The sequence below is a fragment of the Bos taurus genome, chromosome 18 (assembly GCF_002263795.3).
Source record: "Bos taurus isolate L1 Dominette 01449 registration number 42190680 breed Hereford chromosome 18, ARS-UCD2.0, whole genome shotgun sequence".
Classification (NCBI taxonomy): Eukaryota; Metazoa; Chordata; class Mammalia; order Artiodactyla; family Bovidae; genus Bos; species Bos taurus.
The window spans coordinates 47,001,497-47,025,034 of NC_037345.1; the positions used below are offsets into that span (position 1 = coordinate 47,001,497).

Sequence of the window (23,538 nt, forward strand, 5' to 3'; positions counted from 1 at the left end):
GATGACACCTCCTTTTAGAACCTTCATCATTCTTCATATAATTTGTATGAATTCCCTTCTTAGTTTCTTCATATAATTTCTGCCTTCCTTGATACCCAGAGAGCTAGATCTGATTATAGGATATATAGAGTATATCCTTTAAGTTATCTATTGTATTTTGTTTGAGCCCAGAGTTGCTTTAAATTCTTTATATTATTTCCTTACCCACCTCTGGGAGAACAGCTAAGATACTGTCTTGATTTGATATGATTATCAAAAGAATAATTTATGTTGTTAGATTGGCAAACAGAATTCATATTCATTGCCTGATACAAGTATTGTCTTATACCTTCTAGAGGTTAAAGAACTTTGCATTTAACATTAAGTCAGAATTCTAGCAAGGACCTCTTAATGTTTTAGAAAGCTACTTGTTTTCCTCTCAGCTCATGTAGTTCTTGCCTTGTACCAGGCCCTGTTTTAAGCCCTTTTAATATACTGAGTTACCTAATTCTGCAACCCTATGACATAAGTACTACTTGCATTATTTTTCTTTGAAGAGATTGCTAAGATTAATATTTAGGCTACCTCTCCAAGGTTACATGGCTAATTAGTATCAGAAGCAGGTTTTATTATGTTACATTTCTGTCTTGTAAGCAGGGTGTTCCATTTCTAAGCCAGTTGTAACTACCTTATTGATGGAAAGAAAGTTGCTCTGGAGGGTTGTGTGGGATGTGACAAGTAAATGGGGCCAGGAAAGTAAAGACTTGATGAAACAAGGAAAGTCATCACCAGAATAAAAAGCCTAGCCTGTTCAAGAGGAGGCAAGCCCCTGTGATGTTTTGGGGAAACTCCATTTGACTGATCTCTTCTTTATGTGTCATTATGGATTTGTTGATTTTTATTAGTTTAGTATACTTTAACCCATCCCAGCCTTTGATTGTTGATACCTAGCTATATAAATACTGAGGAATTCCTTATGGATTTTTGTGTACCATTGACATGATTCTTTATTTCTTGAATATATTTTTGCTTTCTGAAGTTTTCCTAGCCTCACTCTATATCTTCCCTATCCTAGACCATACACTTGAATTGGTTAAAAGTGAGTTCTTCTGGTCTTCCATGTTTTATGTGTTTTGCTTCTTTAAAAATACTAGCTATAAATTTTATTTAGTTGTTTACTTAACATATTTTAGTACACAAATTATTTTTCCCCCTTTTTCAATTCTTGCATTGTCAAAATGGTGGTCTCCTTCAGATAATTTTTGTGAATTTTGTCATGACTCATTAATATTATAACATTCTTGCTTCTGTCACAACCGTCAAGGGCATATCTTCTACCTTCCCTGCTCCAGGTTATGGCTCAGATCTTTATTTTAGGAGCCCTGGCTCATTACCTGGCTTACTGCCACATCTTAGGTAATAGGCATGCTTATGATTTTTTTTTTTCATGGGAGGTAAGTCTTTGACAATTTTATCTCTTTCTAGCAAATTGTTCTTTTTTTCCCCCAACTTTTATGGCATCTAGGGTTTTCACTATTTATTTACCTACAAAATAATTTATGTCAACATTTTCAAATTGATTAGCAGAGGAATCTAATATCATTTTTAAAAATATCCTCTGTGATGGTTCTTTCCCTTGTCATTTACATTTTATATTTGTTAATTATACTCTTTACATGTTTATAACTCATCACATTCTGATTCTGTATTTATTCAATTCTCCCCTCACCTTTTCTTTAGGTCACTTTGTTCTCTTCTATCTTCTTGAATGGGATGTATACACTGGTTATTTTCATTCTTTCATTTTTATTAATATAAACATTTAAATCCTTTCTTTGTGACTAATGTTGTTTCATGGATTTTCAATATGTAATATTTTCAGTGCCACTATTCTCAGAAATTTCAATACATTTCCACAACAACTGAACAATTGTTTGATAGAAAGCTTCTTCATTTCTAAAAGGAAGTACTTTTAATTTACTGATACTGGCATTCATTTATGATTTTATTGTTGTAGTCAAATAAGATGTTTGCATTATTTCACCTTAATTATACATAACATAATTCGGTCACAGGAAATTATTTTTGTTCTTTATCATACAATGTGTATCAGTCACTTTGGATTTTCCTCAGGTTCTTCCCTCATTGATTGCCAATCTCCAGCGAGGTCCAACAGATTGTTTGTTACAAGGTGCCTTACACTATTTCCCACCTCTACCTCCCTTTTTTCCCACCTCCTACCTCCACTTTTACATAGCATTTCAGCCACAGCTTTACTCAGAACTGCAGAAGCCTTAAAATATGGTATATACCTATTATAATATATAAAACACTGATATTTTGGGGGAAATATAGCAATGGTTAGTTTTGAGTATAAGAAAATGGAGTATTTGGGAAAGAGCATGAAGGAAAACATGTAAATATAAACTAGGATTTCAGTAGGATAGATGAATAATAGTGACAATACTGCTGAAGAGAAGTAAATAAAACATCATCTTTATTGATATACGGGATAAAGAAACTCATGAGTTTGCATAGGAGGAAATTAATAGCAATGATGCAGATAATATGTATAAGTAGAGAGGCAATTAGAAAACAATCATTTATAAACACTATTATATATATACATATGTCTTACTATATTAGAAATTTCATATGTATATAAATTTATGTATATAAAATCACTGTAGTGTAGTGTGATATTTTTAAAAGCATAGAGGCATGCTGTAACTATTGTACTATTCTTATAGTTACTTTGATAGTTGTATTCTCCAGTGACATATTTGTAATATTTGCTTTTATTCTTAGATTCCTTTCAACCAGTGATTTACTTTTCTTGTAACTCTCAACTACTATGACCTTGAGCCTTGATATTCAGTGGGACATAAAATAATGATTTTGTCTTTTTGAAGTTTAAGGAATAAGGAAATAAACAGTATGAAAACAGAGTAAATTTCAGAATACAAAATTGAAAAAAAAATGGGTATGAGGGCAAGGAACTAGATATTGGAATAGAGACGGATATATGAACTTACTTAGAGTCAGCTAGTAGTACATCATTTCTGAGGGTACTTACTTTTAGACCTGGACAATGAAAAGGAGATGGTGTATAAGGAGTCCGTTTCTGAGAAATGAAACACCTTGTGGGTATCTCTAAATGATAGGAAATGTGGTTTGACGTAGGAGGTGAAAAAAGATTAGGTGAAAGGGGATAATGGATTAAAGTACTGTCTTACAAGCACAACCTTGTTATCCATGGTAAAGTATTGGGATTGTATTATAAAAGAAAAATCTCAGAAAACTGTTAGAATGTATAGATTATCAAATTTTCATCTGTATTCACAGTATCTCTACAAGATAGCCAATAACTAAATTCCATATTTGTAAATGTTGATTCAGTTTATCTGGATTATGGATTAGTTCAGGCACATCAGTGTTTGACAAGCTTACTGCTACTGCTAAGTCACTTCAGTCGTGTCCGACTTTGTGTGACCCCATAGACAGAAGCCCACCAGGCTCCCCTGTCCCTGGGATTCTCTAGGCAAGAACACTGGAGTGGGTTGCCATTTCCTCCTCCAATGCATGAAAGTGAAAAGTGAAAGTGAAGTCGCTCAGTCGTGTCCAACTCCTAGCGACCCCATGGACTGCAGCCCACCAGGCTCCTCCGTCCATGGGATTTGCCAGGCAAGAGGACTAGAGTGGGGTGCCATTGCCTTTGACAAGCTTACTAGGTGATAATCCAACACCAAAATTTCAGACCCACTGCCAATCCATATCTCTTATCACAAACTTCACATCCTTATGTTATTATGCTCTTATCCTTCTCTGAGCTCTCTTTACCTTTCTTCAAACTTTATTAACAATATTTTAATCATCCATTTATGCTGTGAATTATTTTCAGTTTTTCTACTGTGCATTTTATAACTTTTATTTTTGTGACACATGAAAAAAGAAATTTTTCTTTTCCCTTTCTTTCAGACTTGGAATCCAAGTACGACACAAAGACTTTATCTGTAGACAAGGTCATTATTGAAAAAAATAATTCTCAGTGGGAAGTAATAGAAAACAGTAAATTAGTTGGCCTTCAGAACTCCATTTTTAGAAATGATTGGCAAAGCCAAAGGAAGACTGAAGTACAAAGACCTGAAGTGGGAAGTTTCAGTCAAATAAAAATCATCTCTGAAAAGGTACCCAGTTACGAAAACCACAAATTTCTTACATTACATCAGAGATTTCATGATAGCAAGAAGCCCTTTGAATATAAGCAGTATGGGAAGGTCCTTAGTTGTGAATTAAGTGTTGATGAATATGAGAAAATTCACAGTGGTAAAAAAACCTCTGAATGTAGTAAATATTGGGAAACCTTTGGAGTAGATGACCCCTATACCCTACAACTGAATATTCATACTGCTGTGAAACCTTGTAAATGTATGGAATGTGGGAATGTATTTAGTTTTTATGAAGCCCTTAGTGTACACCGTGATGATCAGAAGTGCTATAAATGTAAGGAATATGGAAGGACTTTTAGAGGAATTGAAGCAATCACTTCATTTCAAAGAATTCACGATTGTAAGAAACCCTATGAATGCACTTTCTGTGGGAAATCTTTTAGAGTGCATGCACAACTTACTAGACATCAGAAAATCCATACTGATGAGAAACCTTACAAATGTATGGAATGTAGCAAGGATTTTCGATTTCATTCACAGCTAACCGAACATCAGAGAATTCATACTGGTGAGAAACCATACAAATGTATTCAATGTGAGAAGGTCTTTAGAATTAGTTCACAGCTTATTGAACATCAGAGAATTCATACTGGTGAAAAACCTTATGCGTGTAAACAATGTGGGAAGACTTTTGGAGTCTGTAGAGAACTTGCTCGACATCAAAGAATTCATACTGGTAAGAAACCCTATGAATGCAAGGCATGTGGAAAGGTCTTTAGAAATAGTTCATCCCTGACCAGACATCAGAGAATTCATACTGGCGAGAAACCATATAAATGTAAGGAATGTGGGAAAGCTTTTGGAGTAGGAAGTGAACTTACTCGACATCAGAGAATTCACAGTGGTCAGAAACCTTATGAATGTAAAGAATGTGGAAAGTTCTTTAGACTTACTTCAGCTCTTATTCAACATCAAAGAATTCATAGTGGTGAGAAACCATATGAATGTAAGGTATGTGAGAAGGCTTTTAGACACAGTTCAGCCCTTACTGAACATCAGAGAATTCATACTGGAGAGAAACCTTATGAATGTAAAGCATGTGGGAAGGCCTTTAGACATAGTTCATCCTTTACAAAACATCAGAGAACTCACAATGGTAAGAAACCCTATGAATGTAAGGAATGTGGTAATGCTTTTAGTATGGGCAGGCACCTTACTTGATACTGAACAAGTTATACTAGGGAGGAGTCTTTTGAATGAAAGACATGTATAAAGCCTATTTGTTTCTGAGTTTCACTGAAAAAAACCTGTGTATTTATTGACAAGATTCACTCTCTTTTAAAACTGTTTTCAGAATTTATGGCCATTCTAGAAGCAGAATTGTTCATTCATGAGATAAATACTTTCAGCTTTGTTCAATAGTGCCAAATATTCCTCCTTTTTATATCAATCAACATTCTGAATATCCATTCACATAGGATGGTCCCTGTTAATCCATTTTTTAAATGTGAGAAATGTATTCTCCTAATTATCAATTATTTGAGTTATTTTTCATATGAGTTTATCCATGGATGTTTTGCTTACAGTTACTTTTGGTGCTTGTGTTTTTGTTTTTTTGGCTATTGTTTTTGGCTTACTGTTCTGTAATATTGCTCAGATATATCTTTTGCATTCTAATTTTTTGCTTGTTATATATGGTATACTTGTCTTCTCCAAAGAGCCAGAACTCTCAGATACTATGTGGTTTTAAAGTATTGTGGTCCTGCAAGGTGTTTGTGTAGATTTGTTTTCTATTGATTTTGTTTTAATGGTAGATGTTTAAACTTTCCATTATCATCAAATGTTTGAGTTCTTTTTGAGTTTCTATGTTGTTTTGACACAACAGATTTCCCTAAATACCTCCTGCAACACAATTCCTTGAAGGAACCTTTTCACCTCTAGGCAGTACCAGTCAGGATCCAAATGAAATGGCATTTTAAATATTTCATAAAATATTCTAACCCAATCTTAGCAGTCTCTTAGTAGCTTTAAATGGAGGGGAAACTTTACAGCTATTGCAAGGATTACAAATTGATCACTAAACTTAAATAAAGAGGGTTTATAAACACTACTATTGCATGGCTTTGATTGGGTTTTATAATTTTCCCTGTTATTCCCACTCAGTGTTGTCTTACTGTGGTTGGCAGTTGGAGTATCAGTAGACCTTTGATTTTAGCAGTCTCAGCTGACTCAGGAAAAAAAGATGAAAAAGAAAATAAGACAGCTAATAAGGTTGCAAATCTTAACCACCCATCATCTCTTTCTTAGGAAAGTTGACCTGGTTGTTAATCAAAGTGATCAAAAGCCACACTGGTTAATAGATTTTTTATAAGAATATTTACCTGTTATATTTACATATATTTACATCACTATCATTCATTAGATTCTAATTTTTGAGATTCGTGTCCTGCCCAGTTTTGCATGATCAGCAGTAGTAAGTAAGCTGTTTTCTACTTGGGTATTATTGAGCTATGCTTCCCTTACATATTCCTTATTAGTATTTTATTTAAGCTAGCAGTTAATAAAAGTACATAACTGATAGGTAGTTCATGTCCTACAGAATAAAAGAATGAGTCTCTGTTACTACCCTTATTAGGATACTTGCTATTTCATATCTTTGAAATAGTTCAACTGTATTATAATTATTAATATTGTTATCAATACCTCACTCTACTTACTGAGCTATCATGTTACCACACTGGTGAGTTACTCTTCTATCCTACTCTAACTGGTTATTCTAAGTTACCATCATGCTGATTAATTTCCCTCTTCTTGGGTAGTACTCCAGAACTACTTGCCCCACAATTCTTCTTGTGGTTTAATATTTTTTGCTTGCTTGAACAAATTAAAACAGTGAGCTATCAAAACCTTATATACAGACTTAAAATTAATGACAAGTAAAATAAACATGTGTCTTGATACTTATTTTTTGAAACGCTAATGAATAAATTAAAAAATTAATACAACATTCTTATTGTCTCCCTTATTTGTACTTATAGCTACATTTTGGTCATATATCATTAATATTTTTCTTTGAACTTTGTTATGAGCTCGTGTCACTTCACAATCTGCTAATCTGATAAACCAGAATATAATTATTATTGTAAACTGTTGTTTTTGATTCTTGTTCATGGTGCTCAAATTGACAAAACTTTACTTGTTTCCATTTTCTTTTTTTTTTCATTTCCTCCTTTATCTCTTCCACATGTTCCCTACACTACTTGGAAGCTTTGTTTTTTTTCCCCCCCAAATACAAGGAGATGTTCCTGACCTATCCTGTTTATTGCTGCCATGAACCATGAAATTGGCTACCCCAAAGAAAGAATTCTGGTTCAATTTAATGATGAAGAATTCTACTTCATAAAGGGAATGAGGAAAATAGAAAATCACCATAATTTTATAATTATATAAAAAAATCCATTGATGAATGGTAAATATGAAGGTGAAAGTATAAGGGAAAAATGGGATATTAGAATTATCTCATAATATCTCTCCCAAGTATTTAATTACAAAGATAAAACATTGCTTACAGCACTTTTACCCAAATAATCACCAATAGTGACATTGGCATCAAGGTGATTCACTAAGAAGGGCAAAGACTTGGGTAGTATTCTCACCCAAACATGCATGTGCTATGTGCTAAGTCGCTTTAGTCATGTCCGACTCTTTGTGACCCAATGGACCATAGCCCCCCCCAGGCTCCTTTGTTCATGGGATTCTCCAGGCAAGAATACTGGAGTGGGTTGCCATGCCTTCCTCCAAGGGATCTTCCCAACCCAGGGATTGAACGGTATCTCTTACGTTTCCTGCATTGGCAGGCAGGTTCTTTACCACTAGTGCTACCTGGGAAGACCAAAACATGCATAACTGTGTCCTAATAATGAGAGAACTGCAGGCAGATCCAAAATGCAGAACCTTTTGTAAAATAACTTGCCCAGTTCTCCAAAAGTTCATAACCTTTCCAGGTTATAAAAGGCAAGGGAACAAAATACAACATAGGATTGTGAATTCAATTTTTGGAAAATTAGTGGAGAAAACTTGATGGAAGCCAATCAAGACCTGTCATTTGTTTGATAGTATTGTGCCCAATGTTAATATCCTGATTTCCATCATCATACTATGGTAATGTAAAATGTTAGCATTCGGCAAATTGGGAGAATGGTATATGGAAGCTCTGCTTTCTTGCAATTTTTAAGCACAGAATTTTTTTTTTAACATTGTTTGCAGCCAAAAATGGGAATAATACAGGCTGGATTTACCTTCCAGCCTAAAATAACAAAACACTAAAGTATAAGATATACATAATTTCAGACATTGGACACCAGACAACAGAATGGTCATGCCTAACAAAGTATAAACAAACAAATGTGGTCCATACATTTGACCCAGTGTACTGCTTAGACAGCATTTCCACATCTCAGCACTGGGAGGGGTAATATACAGAAGCTTTGTAACCAACCGCCTTAAGTAGAAAAGATGGAGCTGAGAGTCCAGGGAGGCAGTGATGGCTAAAGTTTGCAGGGCAGAGTATTTAGTCAAGTTCTAATCACTGCAGGGGATCAAGGAGACCACCTATGACCAGCAAAAGAAATGCTTAAGAGCAAAGGCAATCCTTGGAGCTCACACAGGGTCAGGAATTGTTTGTGTCCCCATGAGCAAGAAGGGTAAACTTCGTAATTCACAGGGCACTGGTTAGATTACTCAAAAAGCTATTGCCTCAGTAGAGAGGCAAGTTAGAACTAGACTAAGGCTTTCCTGGTCCCACCCAGCAGAGCTTAAAGCAAATTTTCAACAAACTGTTCTCAAGTATCATAAGTATATTCCAGAACAAAACTTGAGTATATTTATAGAAATGTAAAAAGTACCAAGGATACTGAAGGTAACTTTCATACTGCCTGGTAGTAAATAAGTTTTATAAGCAGGCACACATGATTAAGTAGAAAAATCAAGAGAAACAAATCCAGAAGTGACAAACATAGATTTTGTATTTGATTTACAAGATTTTGTATTTGTTAATAGATACTAGCAGTACAAAACTATATCCTGCATGTCCAAAAAGGAACAAGAGAGATTGATCTTGGTAAGTACTGATGTGGAAAATATTTAAGACTCAAACCAATCTAGAGGTTAAAAACAATAGTGTCTGAGAATACAGTTAATAGGATTAATCGATTAAACACTCCAAAAGCAAGCATTAGCAAATTTGAAGACATAGCAATAAAAACTATAGAATGAGAAGAGAGCTGTAGGACAACTTCATCTAACCTAATGATGTGTAGTAGAGATCCCTGAAAGACAGGAAGAAGAATGGGCAGGGGACAAAAAAATAATTGGAGAAATAATTGCTGAAAACTTTCCAAATTTGATGAAAACTGTAAACCCACAGATCTAAGTTCAACCCATTCCAAGCACAAGAGACAAGGCAGAGGGGGGTGTGGGTGGGGGTAGGATCGGGGCACAACTATTCCCAAGGACTCATAACTACATTGATTAAAATCCATGATAAAGGGAGAATCTTAGAAGCAGGAAAAAAAAAATCTCATATGTGCAAAGAGCAAAGATAAGAAAGAAACTACAAGTTGGAAAAATGAAGGTCAACTGGATTGACCTTAGGATTTGAGGAAAAACCCAGCCCAGTGATGAGTTCCCTGGTGGAGAATTGGGTGTTTTGTTGTTTTGTCTTCCCATTATTCCAACCTGAGCACCTGAGAAGCTTGAAATTAGAAATACCACCAAGTGCAAATAACTACCAAAACCCTAAACAATAACAAAAAAATAAAACGTCCAAAGTATACTTGCTTTTCCTATCCAAAGGGCTGAGAAGGTTGCTGACCTGCAAAACAAAACCCTATTGACAATGCCAACTCTACACTGGCTGAACACTTTAAAAATGCCAATCTTTCACACTATTATGCATGACACCTAGCAGCACCATCCTCCCTTTTTGCCAGTAAGTATCTGCAGAGGCACATGCAGACGCTATGTGTGTGAACAGAGACCTGACAGCCATCCCTGCCCATTAATAATGGGCATCTATAAAGACTGTATACGTGAGTGGAACACTGACTACCATCCTAGCCCAAGAATCGTGAAGCACACCTCATTTCCTGGCTGGCAGGTCCACTGAGAGGGTGTAAGTATGACTGGGGCATTGACTGTTGTGACACAGCACTTATTAGGTGGTATTCCTCCCCTTATTATCTGGTAGGGATTTACAGAGGCAATATATAAACTATCACTCCAAATGCAGCAGTAACATGCCCCCAGTGTTCATAGCAGCACTATAGTATTTATAACAACTAAGATACGGAAGCAACCTAAGTAAGTGTCCAGATGAATGGATAAAGAATGGATAAAGGAGATGTGGGGTATACACACACACACACACACACACGTATATAACTAATATTGTAAATCAACTATAAATCAATAAAACGCACACACACACACACACACACACATACATATACACAATGGAACACTACTCAGCCATAGAAAAGAATGAAATTTTGCCACTTGGACCAACATGGATGGACCTAGAGGGGATTACACTTAGTGAAATAAGTCAGACAGAGAAACATAAGTACTATAGGATACCACTTATTAAATAAAACAAATGAATAAATATAACAAACACAGATACAGAGGAGTAGTGGTTACCTATGAGAAGAGGGAAGGGGGAGGAGCAAGGCAAGGGTAGGGGGTAAAGATACACATTACTATGTATAAAATAAATAAATTGCAAGGATATATTGTACAGCACAGGGAATATAACCAACATTTTATAACTTTAAATGGAATATAATTTTAAAAAATTTGAATCTCTATATAATATACCTATAACTAATACAATATTGTAAATCACTGTTGCTGCTGCTGCTGCTGCTAAGTCGCTTCAGTTGTGTCCAACTCTGTGCGACCCCAGAGACAGCAGCCCACCAGGCTCCCCCATTCCTGGGATTCTCCAGGCAAGAACACTATAGATCAATAAAACAGTATTTTTATGTTTTTTTATTTTATTTTTTTATAAAACAGTATTTTTTAAAAATGAAATACCTAGGAATAAATTTAACCAAGGAGGTTAAAGACCTGTACACTGAAAACTATGACTTTGACAAAACAAACTGAAGGAGACATAAATAAATGGAAAAATATTCTGTGCTTATGGGTTGTAAGAATTAATATTTTTCAATATCCATGTTACCCCCAAAGATTTTTCAGATTCAACACAACTATATAAAATTTCAATGGCATTTTTCACAGAAATATAAAATAATCCTGATTTTAAACTGTATTACAAAGCCTTAGGAATCAAAACAGTGTGGTATTGGCATAAAAACTGACATGTAAATAAGTGGAACAGAATAGAGAGCCCAGAAACAAACCCACACATTGTTATAATTAATGAGAAAGAAGCCAAGAATGTACAATGGGAAAAGGATATTCTCTTCCCTAAGTGGTGCTCGGAAAACTGGACACAAGGATATTCTCTTCCATAAATGGTGTTGAGAGAACTGGACACCACGTGTAAATGAATGAAACTGAGCCACTGTCTTAAACTGTACACAAAATCAACTCAAACGGATCAAGGAATTGAACATAAGACCTGAAGTCACAAAATTCCTAAGGGGGGTAAGCTTTCAAACTTCAGTCTTAGCGATGATTTTTTGGACTTGACAACAAAAGCAAAAATAAACAAGTGGGACTACATCAAACTAAAAAGTTTCTGTACAGCAAAGGAAACAACAAAATGAAAAGGCAACCTATGGAACAGAAGAACATATTTGCAGATTACATATCATATGGGGGTTAAATGGAAAATATATAAAATTCATACAACTCAATCGCAAAATAATAATCCAAATAAAAAATGTGTAGATGATCTTAATGGACATTTTCCAAAGAATTCTAGCAAATGATCCACACGTACACGAAAAGATGTTCAACCTCACTAATCATCAAGGAAATACAACTCAAAACCAGAATAAGATACTATCTTACATCTGTTAAAATAGCTATCACCAAAACGACAAGAAATAACAAGTGTTGGTGAAGATGTGGAGAAAAGGGAACCCTTGTGCACTGTTGGTAGGGATGTAAATTGGCACAGCCACTAAGGAAAACAGAAGTTTCTCAAAAGTTTAAAAATACAATTATCATAGAATTGAGTAATTTCATTTCTGGGTAATGCTTGAAGGAAAGAAAATCACTATCTCAAAATGATATCTAGGACTCTAGAGCCCATGAGCCCTAGCTACTAAATGAAGCCTGCACTCTGCAACAAGAGAAGCCACAGGCATTGCGATAAAGCTCATGCACTGTAACTAGAGAGCAGCCCCCGCACTTGCCGCAACTAGAGAAAGCCCATGTACAGCAGGTAAGACCAGGGCAGTCAAAAGTAAAAATTTAAAATATATAATTTTAAAAATTAAAAAAAAAAGAACTCAAAGTACTTGATGTGCAGCAAAAATGAAAGAACTGACTCTTGGAATATTTCCCACTTAAAATGAGCCCCGGCACTATACTGATCTCTATAGCAGACTACTGAACTCACTTAAAACAGCGATCAGAGAGGAAATGACACTCACCAGGACAAGAAGACAACATCAGAAATAAAAAGCTATCCCAAGATTCAGAACCTAAACTATATGATTATTTATAGTGTTCTCCTGATATACTGGACTTTTGCATATGAATCAAATGTTTTCTATCACAGGCAAAATCCTATGCAGAATTTAAAAATTAATCCAACTGTTGGGCTTATAGTCAATTACCTATGTCCAGAACTTCTGAGTTACCTTGGTGGATTTCTCCTCTCCAAGGCAATGAGTTGATAGCCCTCAGGAAATTTATTGTAGAAGAAAGAAGTTATAGTTCTATTTGGGCCACTATTGATATTACTAGATGGGACCCCCTCAGTTGGCCTGTCAATCATACTTGCTCTGACCCTAGCCATAAGTATGAATTTTCTTTCAAAGTTACTCAAGCTCAGAGCAACGAGCTAAATTTCAGTGAAAGAATATAAGTTTCCAATTATTAGGAGGGACCCTCCTTCTGTTACGTGATGGCTTTATATAGCTAACAGGCTATGGTCATTTAAGTTTAACAGAACAATATGCTTGTTGGGAACAATTAAATCATACTAAAGATAATCAGCTTAATAACACTAGGAAATCAGGCTGAGTGCCTTATGAACAATGCTTATATATCATTACCTTTAAAGACAGCAATTGGTAAGGAATAGACTGGGTCAGATGACTAAGAATATACTGGGCCATGCTGAATGGAAGTTCTTGGTTTAAATTCTTAGTTATGACCTTATGCTACTGGTTGTTCTACTTATACTCTGCCTATTTTACAAAATTACTGTTTTTTGCATTACCAAATGTGTGACTGAGCCTCCAATAAAGATAATGATGACTATGCAACTTGAACAATTAACCAAATATAGTTATATATATATATATATGATCAAAATGATTGTAGTAGTGTAACTCTAGATATGGGAAGAAGCAGCAAGAGGGAATCAATTCCTAGACAATAACTGACTAGTACGACAGATGAGGGTACAGTGAGTTTTATGACTATCATTAACATTGCCTAGTCCAGTAATTCCACATTGGGGAAAGATTTGAAGGTGGGAGGAAAATGGGATGACAGAGGTTGAGATAGTTGGATGGCATCACTGACTCTAAAGACATGAGTTTGAGTAAGCTCTGGGAGTTGCTGATGGACAGGGAAGCCTGGCGTGCTGCAGTCCATGGGGTTGCAAATGTCAGACACGACTAAGCGGCTGAACTGAACAACGAAGTCCTGACCTGATCTAGGAATGAGTCTTTCTAGCATCGTGGGACAAATTGGTCACAAACGTCTCCCAAACATTGGTTGAATTTATTACCAAAAAGGGAGAATTGCAAATCACCATCCAGTTCTACAATCAAGTCATTAGCCTCTATAGTTGCTGACTACAATAAAACATCCTAAGATCATAAAGTCCTTATTGCCAAATTCAGACTTAAATTGAAGAAAGTAAGGAAAACCACTAGAACATTCAGGTATGACCTAAGTCAAATCCCTTATGATTATACAGTGGAAGTGAGAAATAGATTTAAGGGACTAGATCTGATAGACAGGGTACCTGATGAACTATGGACAGAGGTTTGTGACACTGTATAGGACATAGGGATCAAGACCATCCCCAAGAAAAAGGAATGCAAAAAAGCAAAACGGCTGTCTGAGGAGCCCTTACAAATAGCTGTGAAAAGTAGAGAGCTGAAAAGCAAAGGAGAAAAGGAAAAATACACCCATTTGAATGCAGAGTTCCAAAGAGTAGCAAGGAGAGATAAGAAAACCTTCCTCAGTGATCAGTGCAAGAAACAGAGGAAAACAATAGAATGGGAAAGACTAGATATCTCTTCAAGAAAATTAGAGATACCAAGGGAACATTTCATGCAAAGATGGGCTCAATAAAGGACAGAAATGGTACGGACCTAACAGAAGCAGAAGATATTAAAAAGAGGTGGCAAGAACACACGGAAGAACTGTACAAATAAGATCTTTATGACCCAGATAATCACAGTGGTGTAATCACTCACCTAGAGCCAGACATCCTGGAATGTGAAGTCAAGTGGGCCTTAGAAAGCATCACTACGAACAAAGCTAGTGGAGGTGATGGAATTCCAGTAGAGCTACTTCAAATCCTGAAAGATGATGCTGTGAAAGTGCTGCACTCAATATGCCAGCAAATGTGGAAAACTCAGCAGTGACCACAGGACTGGAAAAAGTCAGTTTTCATTCCAATCCCAAAGAAAGGCAATGCCAAAGAATGCTCAAACTACCGCACAATTGTACTCATCTCACACGCTAGTAAAGTAATGCTCAAAATTCTCCAAGCCAGGCCTCCGCAATATGTCAACCATGAACTTCCTGATGTTCAAGCTGGTTTTAGAAAAGGCAGAGGAACCAGAGATCAAATTGCCAACATCCACTGGATCATGGAAAAAGCAAGAGAGTTCCAGAAAAACATCTATTTCTGATTTATTGACTATGCCAAAGCATTTAACTGTGTGGATCACAATAAACTGTGGAAAATTCTGAAAGAGATGGGAATACCAGACCACCCGACCTGCCTCTTGACAAATCTCTATGCAGATCAGGAAGCAACACTTAGAACTGGACATGGAACAACAGACTGGTTCCAAATAGGAAAAGGAGTACATCAAGGCTGTATATTGTCACCCTGCTTATTTATCTCATATGCAGAGTACATCATGAGAAACGCTGGGCTGGATGAAGCACAAGCTGGAATCAAGATTGCTGGGAGAAATATCAGTAACCTCAGATATGCAGATGACACCACCCTTATGGCAAAAAGTGAAGAACTAAAGAGCCTCTTGATGAAAGTGAAAGAGGAGAGTGAAAAAGTTGGCTTAAAACTCAACATTCAGAAAACTGAGATCATGGCATCTGGTCCCATCACTTCATGGCAAATAGATGGGGAAGTAGTGGAAACAGTGACAGACTTTATTTTTTTTGGCTCCAAAATCACTGCAGATGGTGATTGCAGCCATGAAATTAAAAGACGCTTACTCCTTGGAAGGAAAGCTATGACCAATCTAGATAGCACATTAAAAAGCAGAGACATTACATTGCCAATGAAGGTCCATCTAGTCAAGGCTATGGTTTTTCCAGTAGTCATGTATGGATGTGAGAGTTGGACTATAAAGAAAGCTGAGTGCAGAAGAATTGATGGTTTTGAACTTTGGTGTTAGAGAAGACTCTTGAAAGTCTCTTGGACTGCAAGGAGAGCCAATCAGTCCATTCTAAGGAGATCAGTCCTGAGTGTTCATTGGAAGGGCTGATGTTGACGCTGAAACCCCAATACTTTGGCCACCTGATGCAAAGAGCTGACTCATTGGAAAAGACCCTGATGCAGGGAAAGATTGAAGGCAGGAGGAGAAGAGGACGACAGAGGATGAGATGGTTGGATGGCATCACTGACTCAATGGACATGTGTTTGGGTAAACTCCGAGAGCTGGTGAAGGACCAGGAGGCCTGGTGTGCTGTGGTCCATGGGGTTGCAAAGAGTCAGACACAACTGAGCGACTGAATTGAACTGAACAGAAATTCAGGATCAGTCATTCCGTGCTCTGTGAAAATGAGCCTTTATTTAGAACTATTTCAGGAGAATTTTTTAATGAACTTGGATTTTTGCATCTTCCCATACTTAGGAAAGCACTAAAATCATTAACCAAGATATCTATTCTTCATGACTGGCAATAACCGTCTACCAAGATGTGTCTTTAATCGCAAGTACACCTTCAGAGTAATTTCTCAGAGCTATCCGAGAGGCTGTCTCCCAGGCTATAGTGCTCAGTAAGTATTCAAATAAAACTGAAACTCATGGCTATCACATTGTGTTTTTCAGTCAACATTACCATGAAGAGAATTGAAATGCTACTATTTATTTCATGCACCTATAGGTAAATTTTGTTTTGTTTACGAAATAACTTTCATACAATATACACTATTTAAAATCCTCTACTTTCATTTAGTATAATACTTTCTCTTACCCTTCCTTTCCTTGTGGATGCATGGTTATATGATGGCTGCTCCATGAACAGCACTATTATCCACTTTCCAGGCAGGAAGGAGAAAAGGAAGAAGGCTAAAAGAATACATGTCCACTGAGCCTTCCCCACATTCCCCTCTTTAAAGAACTGTCTAAGAAATCCAATCTAACAGCTTTTGTTTACATCTGAAATATGTAAAGTGTTTTTTTTTCCCCCTATTTGTTGTTTGGCACAGTGCCCCCTCAAACAAAATCAGAATTTTTATAGCAATAAAGGAGACAATGACTATTGCATTAATCACATATGACAAAACAACACTGTGTAATATTAAAAATATTCTCAAATAACTTTCAATTATGTGGAAAGGTACATCACTTAAATGAAAATATTAAAAATGCAAGTATATACACATGTATATGTATCTACATGATTGCATATGTGTATATATGTAAAGCCAAAATACTCAGCATACATATTAATTTTAAAAATTAGGAAGTGCAAAGAAAAATAGTAGGCTTTAGTTTACTTCATGGGTCTCTGTTAGAAGTCTGCCAAGAAAGGAAGAAAACCAACTCCAGGAAAAAATAAAGCATTTTAGAAATAAAGGGAAAATACCAAGCCATCTTATATATAACTTATAGATATCATAACCATTATTTTCTCCTCCTTGGAGATTTCTCTTGTTGAAGGATATATTAGCTAGGCAGCAGTAGGGAAAGGATGGGGTTAAACCAAAGTATGATTGTTTTGCAGAAATTGTTAAATTACAGCAAGCTCCAAACACTAGATGTTTTAAAAAGGTTACAGTGCACACAAACAACCAAACACTTTGCTTACAGTTTTTTTGCAACCTAGAGCAGCTTTTGTCTTTTCACCATGCCTGCCCTTTTAGTCGGAGAAGGCAATGGCACCCCACTCCAGTACTATTGCCTGGAGAATCCCATGGACAGAGGAGCCTGGTAGGCTGCAGGCCATGGGGTCGCTAGGAGTCGGACACGACTGAGCGACTTCACTTTCACTTTTCACTTTCATGCATTGGAGAAGGAAATGACAAGCCACTCCAGTGTTCTTGCCTGGAGAATCCAGGGATGGGGGAGCCTGGTGGGCTGCCGTCTCTGGGGTCGCACAGAGTTGGACACAACTGAAGTGACTTAGCAGCAGCAGCCCTTTTAGTACTATGCATGTGCTCCAGGTTTAAAACTTCCCCATCCAGTTTTGCACAGACAGTGCTTTGAGAGCTGGCTCCCTGTCTTCTTACTGTCGCAACCAATAAATGCTTCTATTTTAATCAAAAGTAGTTTATGTGGGACTTCCCTGGTGGCTCAATGGTAAAAGAATCCGCCTGCCAATGCAGGAGACAGGGGTTCACTCCCTGATCTGGGAAGATTCTCACATACCTCCAAGTAACTAAGCCTGTGCCCAACAACTACCGAGCCTGTGCTCTGGAGCCCCGGAGCTAACCACTTAGCCTTCCGGTCGTAACTGCTGAAGCCAGCGGGCCCTAGAGCCCGGTGCTCTGCAATAAAAGAAGCCACCGCAGTGAGAAAACTGCTCTGCAACTAGACAGTAACCCCGCTCCCTGAAACTAGAGAAAAGCTCAAAACACAAGGAAGATGCAGCACAGCCAATAAATAAATAAAATTATTATTTTTTTAAGTACTTGGTGTGTTCACTGGCTATGAACCACAAGGGACAGACTCATTAAGCCTGGTTAACAGACACAGATGAGACAAGGAGATAACAAATCTTTCCTAAGATCCAAATGACAAGGATATCTAGCTCACTTGCCCCTCCCTGACCAGGGCTTCTCAGAGGAGATCCCAGGCTTCCATTTCAACTATAAAGCCATACAGAAGCGTCAGGCTCTTAACTGGCAAAGCGCAGAGCTATCCTGTGTCTCATACATGACTATATGAGACGGTCACCGACAGTCTCTCCAGATTCACCAATCAGAAGACACAAAGGTGTAACAGTCTCAGTCACAGACTCCCCTTCCCTTCCGCACACAGTGCTGCACAGCCACAATCCCCACCAGCGCGCAGTCACAGAAGTACAATAACAAAGCTCCCTATGCATGCACACAAACAGAAATATATACGGTCACACAGAAACAATCCACACACCCATCACAGGGGCACAGAGTCACAGGATAACCCACACTAGCACACAGTATGACACACGATCGCACATTAACAATCATACCTCGCAGACTCACCCGCATAAAGCTACACACACGGTACCACACACTGTCATAAGAACACACCCATCACAAGGACATACTGTCATACATAATAACCGACACTTCCCTCTCCAACCTCGCCCGTTCAGCCTGAACAGACAATACTCAGTCTCCATCCCCGCCCAGACCTCTGGATGTTTCACCTCCAATCTCCCTTGCAAGGCGTCAGTCGTCAGGAACAGCTCAGTGACTAACACCCAGCTCCCGTTACCGCTCCGCGCAGAGCCGCCGGCCTGAGAACGCGGCGACCTCTGGGAAAGGTAGTTCAGCACCGCATTCGCGAGGGACAAGATGGCCTCGGGCTGGATCCTAACCGGAGATCCCCACAATCACTCCCCTCCTCACCGCTTCTCCCCACCCCCTAGCCTCAGACCGTGCCCTGGAATTTTCTAGCGCTGCCTTGCACCGCGGTTCCTAGTTGGAGTCACCCCTAACTAGGGGTGAGCTTGAACTGAGCTTATTACCACTGCCTTCTCCCAGAGGTAGCTGGCACAGGTAGAGTATTACCTAAGTCATGAGTCTCGGGCTACGTACACTCCTCCCCCAATCAGGGAGATAGTCCCACAAGCTCGGGTGGAGTTGACAAGGCGCGAAAGCTGACTCGAACCACCGAAACTTCTGGGAAATGTAGTCCACAATCAGAAAAGTGGACGCCCGACCAATATCGACCGATTCCGCCCGGTATTGAGCCCGGGCTCGGTGGAGCCCAGGAGACCTCTGGGAATGCTAACCAGCCGGCAGTGCGCAGGCGCAGGCTGTCTGGCTCGCCATCGTCGTCTTTGTCTGCTGGTGAGTTTGGTTTTGGTTCTGCGAAGCGTACATCTGGGTTGCTGGACCTAGGTTTCTGGGCTTAGAGTCCGGTCGGCTAGGTTGTAGGGGAGATTTCGCGGAGCCTAGGACCGGGCTGGGGAAACTGAAGGAGAGGAATCGCCTCCTGTGGCGTGCAGCAGTGTTCAAAGCGTCTGTGGATGGGGGCAGGGGTACAGAAGGCAACGGGGGCGGGTTCGTCGGTGGGTGACTTAGGGTGTGAGGGAGAGTGAGAGGGTTGCAGAGTTGCAACCTGTGTGGTTCCAACTTCGTGAGAGTGGGTGGCGTTGGGAACTTACTGGGATAGTACCATTTAAACCTCACTTTTCTAGTTTTTAAAATAATGATAAGAGGGTGCATTTCTCTGCAACATCCGTTTCTGTGAAAGATGAGAATGGGAAAAGGCTAAGCAGTTGAGCGATAAGTGATTTTTGTATAAAAGCAGACCCATTGTGGAGTAGAAAACAAAATCAGCATTTTTTTTTAAAGAGGAAGGATTTCCGGGAAACTTGTTATTGGATATCTAGACTCCCCAGAGGTACTGACTTTCCTTAATTCTTTGGAGGACTTCCGGTGAGGCTGCTTTGAGAAGTCCTGGGCTAAGGAACAACTTTAAGAGGTAGTTTCCACTGGTGCTCATAGCGCAGAATTGGGAAGCAAGTTGTCCGGTCTTGGACGCACAAGTCAGAAAATCAATTTAAGACTCCCTGATTTGTCCGTGAGCATGGCAATCTGACTCCTAATTTTACCAGGTTTTCCCCAAAACCAAATGACCTTTGTAAATGTGGTGAAACAAATTTTTCTTTTATCTGTAAAAAGAATTTCTTCCAGTATTTTAATCACACAACGCATTTTTCAATAAAATGAGAACGTACCACAGTACAAAAGTTCATATATAGAAATAATATTTTTGATACATACAGAAAATAATCAGTAATAGTTAAAAAGAAGACTACTTTCTTTACAATAGCAACAAATCTGATAAAACACCTAGGGATAAACAGTAAAAGTATAAAAGCTTTATGAAGATATTTTTAAATGTTAATGAAAGACCCAAAAAAAGACTTGAGCAAGCAGAAGTATATACCATATGTTAGATAGATTTAAAAAGTGCGATGTATTTTGTTATATGAAGAAAGTAAAGTGTATGTTTGGTATAACATACTACCTTTTTTTTTTTTTTTTTAGTAAGTGGGGGTAGGAGTGTATATTTGTAGTTGTATGAAGAAACTTTTAAAGTTTACACAGAAAATAAAAATGGTTGTGAGGGGATGTAGCAACTAGGGCAGGAATAAAAATCACATTTTTGCTTGCCTGTTTTGTACATTTCCATTTTTACCTGGGATGGAGTAATTAGATTTCTCTGTTCACTCCATTCCTTTTCAGGTGTTTATCACTGACTCATTCTTGATGTTTCCTTGGCTTCCATAATACTTCTCTCATTTTTACAATTCCAGTGAAAACCAAGGAACAAGGTCCCTTCTCCCTGCAAAAAATCTCCATTAGTGAGTGATGTTTGTTTGTCCCTCAAATATTAGTGTTCCTGAGTTTCTGACTTTGATCTTTTTCACTTCTAAGAACTCTTAGGAGCAACCAAATTCCACTATGGCTTCAGCTGTGACACAGGACTAATGAAATGACCATTCCTATTTGAGGCTTGTCCTGAGCTTCTCCAACTGTCTAATGGATAATGCCATCTGGAGGTTGCATAGGAACTTCAAACTCTTCATGTCCATAATGTCATACTTACCTCTTCCTTCCTGTGTGTTGCCTCCATCCTTTCTGCCATCTGTGTTTTCATCAATTCATGGCACTATCCAGCCAGACTAAGCATCCTATGTTGGAGTAAGGGAAGAGCTTCTGAGCAAGTTTGACCCTTTTATCTGTCACACCCCATTACAAATTGAAGACTATGGTCTTTTCTTTTTTATTTTTTTATTTTATTTTTTTATGGTCTTTTCAATACAAATAATAAATGAGAAATACATTTGCTGAACCAATGAATTGAATGACCATTTAATTATAGGACACTTAATTTCTCTTAGCGTAATATAACCTGGATAAAATATTAGGCTTCTAAAAATTTTAAGAACTCTGAGCCACGAATAATTTCAGAGTCACTTCCTTTACATTTTATCCATATCACTTAAGGTTGGTGACTTCACATTTATGAGAAATGTGTTGTTATGGGGGAAAATGATATTCAAAACTGTGACTGTTCAATCAGGAACAAGGTGTCACTTGTAAGTGACACCTGCTCAAAGGTACTCATGCAGGTTGTGATTCTAGAGAACTCTAGCAACTCACTGATAGTTTCTCTGTATAACCTAAATTCTGAAAAATAAGATACCTTCTGTTTCCCATTTTTTGAAATGTGTGGAGCCTTTAAATGACAAAATGAGTTTGACCTGAGATGCAAATTACAAATACTCTTTTTCCATGTGCTCACACGTATGCGTATGTGTGTGCTCTGGCTTCTAAGCCAAAGAATCATCATTCCTTTGTTCTTTTTCACAAGTCAGCTTCTTTGTCTATCCCCAGGAGCTTTACTTTCCTTATCCTTCAACTCCACTGAGGGTCCTAAGGACTCAACCTGAATTCTGAGATGCTGCTTTAACCTTCATCCAAGTCCTATGTCATTATTTCAAATTTTAAAGTAACCAGTTCAAACAAGAAGAGGAACTGATGATAGAGAAAGAAATATAAAGTAGGTATTCTCCGGGTAAGAGAGAACCCAGCAGGTATGAATGGAGTAAAGGCTCATTACTGTGGCTCAGTGAGTTTGCCTTCTCCACTGGCACCCCACTCCAGTACTCTTACCTGGAAAATCCCATGGACAGAGGAGTCTAGTAGGCTGCAGGCCATGGAGTCGCTAAGAGTCGTGTCACTTTCCCTTTTCCCTTTCATGCATTGGAGAAGGAAATGGCAACCCACTCCAGTGTTCTTGCCTGGAGAATCCCAGGGACGGAGGAGCCTGGTGGCCTGCCGTCTGTGAGGTCACACAGAGTCGGACACGACTGAAGTGACTTAGCAGCAGCAGCAGTGAGTTTGCAACATCTGAAATGTTTTGAAATTTTCTTATCAGCTCTTGTCTTTTGGAGTGAAAATTGCTAGACATCCTTTAGATAACCTAGGTACCATTTCTAACTTCTCTTCCTGGTTTGATGCTCTTCTTTTCTCAGATTCTGGAGGACTAGTTCTCTCTCTAACCTTGATTCTGGATGCCAGCCTCTCTACCTTATTTGCAGCCTCAATTTTATAACTTCTGTAGTCTAAATTTCATGCTTCTTCCTCTCACCAACATTCTCCAGTTTTCACTTCTCCCTATATGTCTACACTCCTTTCCTTCAGCATTCAGTCCTTGCCAAAGATTAGAGATCTGTAATCTTTCAAATCTACAAATGTAGATTATTTTCTTTAAAATTTTACTATCATATTTCTCTCTCCTTCTTTTGTAATATACCTCATAGTTGAATTTTACCCTTTTATCCTTGTTTTTTTTATTGTCTTACTTCCAGATATCATAGTATATTTTGTAAATCTATAGTATACAGATATACAAGTATATATCTATATACTATATACTATATACACAGATATACAAGTATATCTATATAGTATATCTATACTATCTGTATATATACTATATCTGTATACTATACTATAGAGTATATCTATACTGTATACTATACATTAGTGTATCTCCAGATATTGTCTACCTTCTGCTTTTTAA

At 37.9% G+C, this 23,538-nt stretch overlaps 2 protein-coding genes across 5 annotated transcripts in view; one reads left to right on the forward strand and one right to left on the reverse strand.

Moving 5' to 3' along the window:
- The window catches only part of ZNF382 (zinc finger protein 382), an 82,660-nt gene extending 63,435 nt beyond the window's left edge, over positions 1-19,225 (reverse strand). Inside the window, exon 1 of one of the 2 annotated variants that reach the window (XM_059876721.1) lies at positions 19,142-19,225. The gene's annotated coding sequence lies outside the window, so the exon portion shown is untranslated. The remainder of the gene's footprint in view (positions 1-19,141) is intronic. The other variant, XM_059876724.1, reaches the window with a different exon arrangement.
- ZNF260 (zinc finger protein 260) overlaps positions 1-23,538 on the forward strand; it is a 49,843-nt gene that overhangs the window by 13,418 nt on the left and 12,887 nt on the right. For 2 of the 3 annotated variants that reach the window (XM_024978713.2, XM_024978715.2), the window contains one exon: positions 3,958-7,153. In XM_024978713.2, coding sequence (XP_024834481.1) covers positions 3,958-5,369 — 1,412 coding nt within the window. In that variant the 3' untranslated portion in view covers positions 5,370-7,153. Of the gene's footprint in view, positions 1-3,957; positions 19,788-23,538 lie in introns of those variants that run through there. The other variant, XM_024978724.2, reaches the window with a different exon arrangement.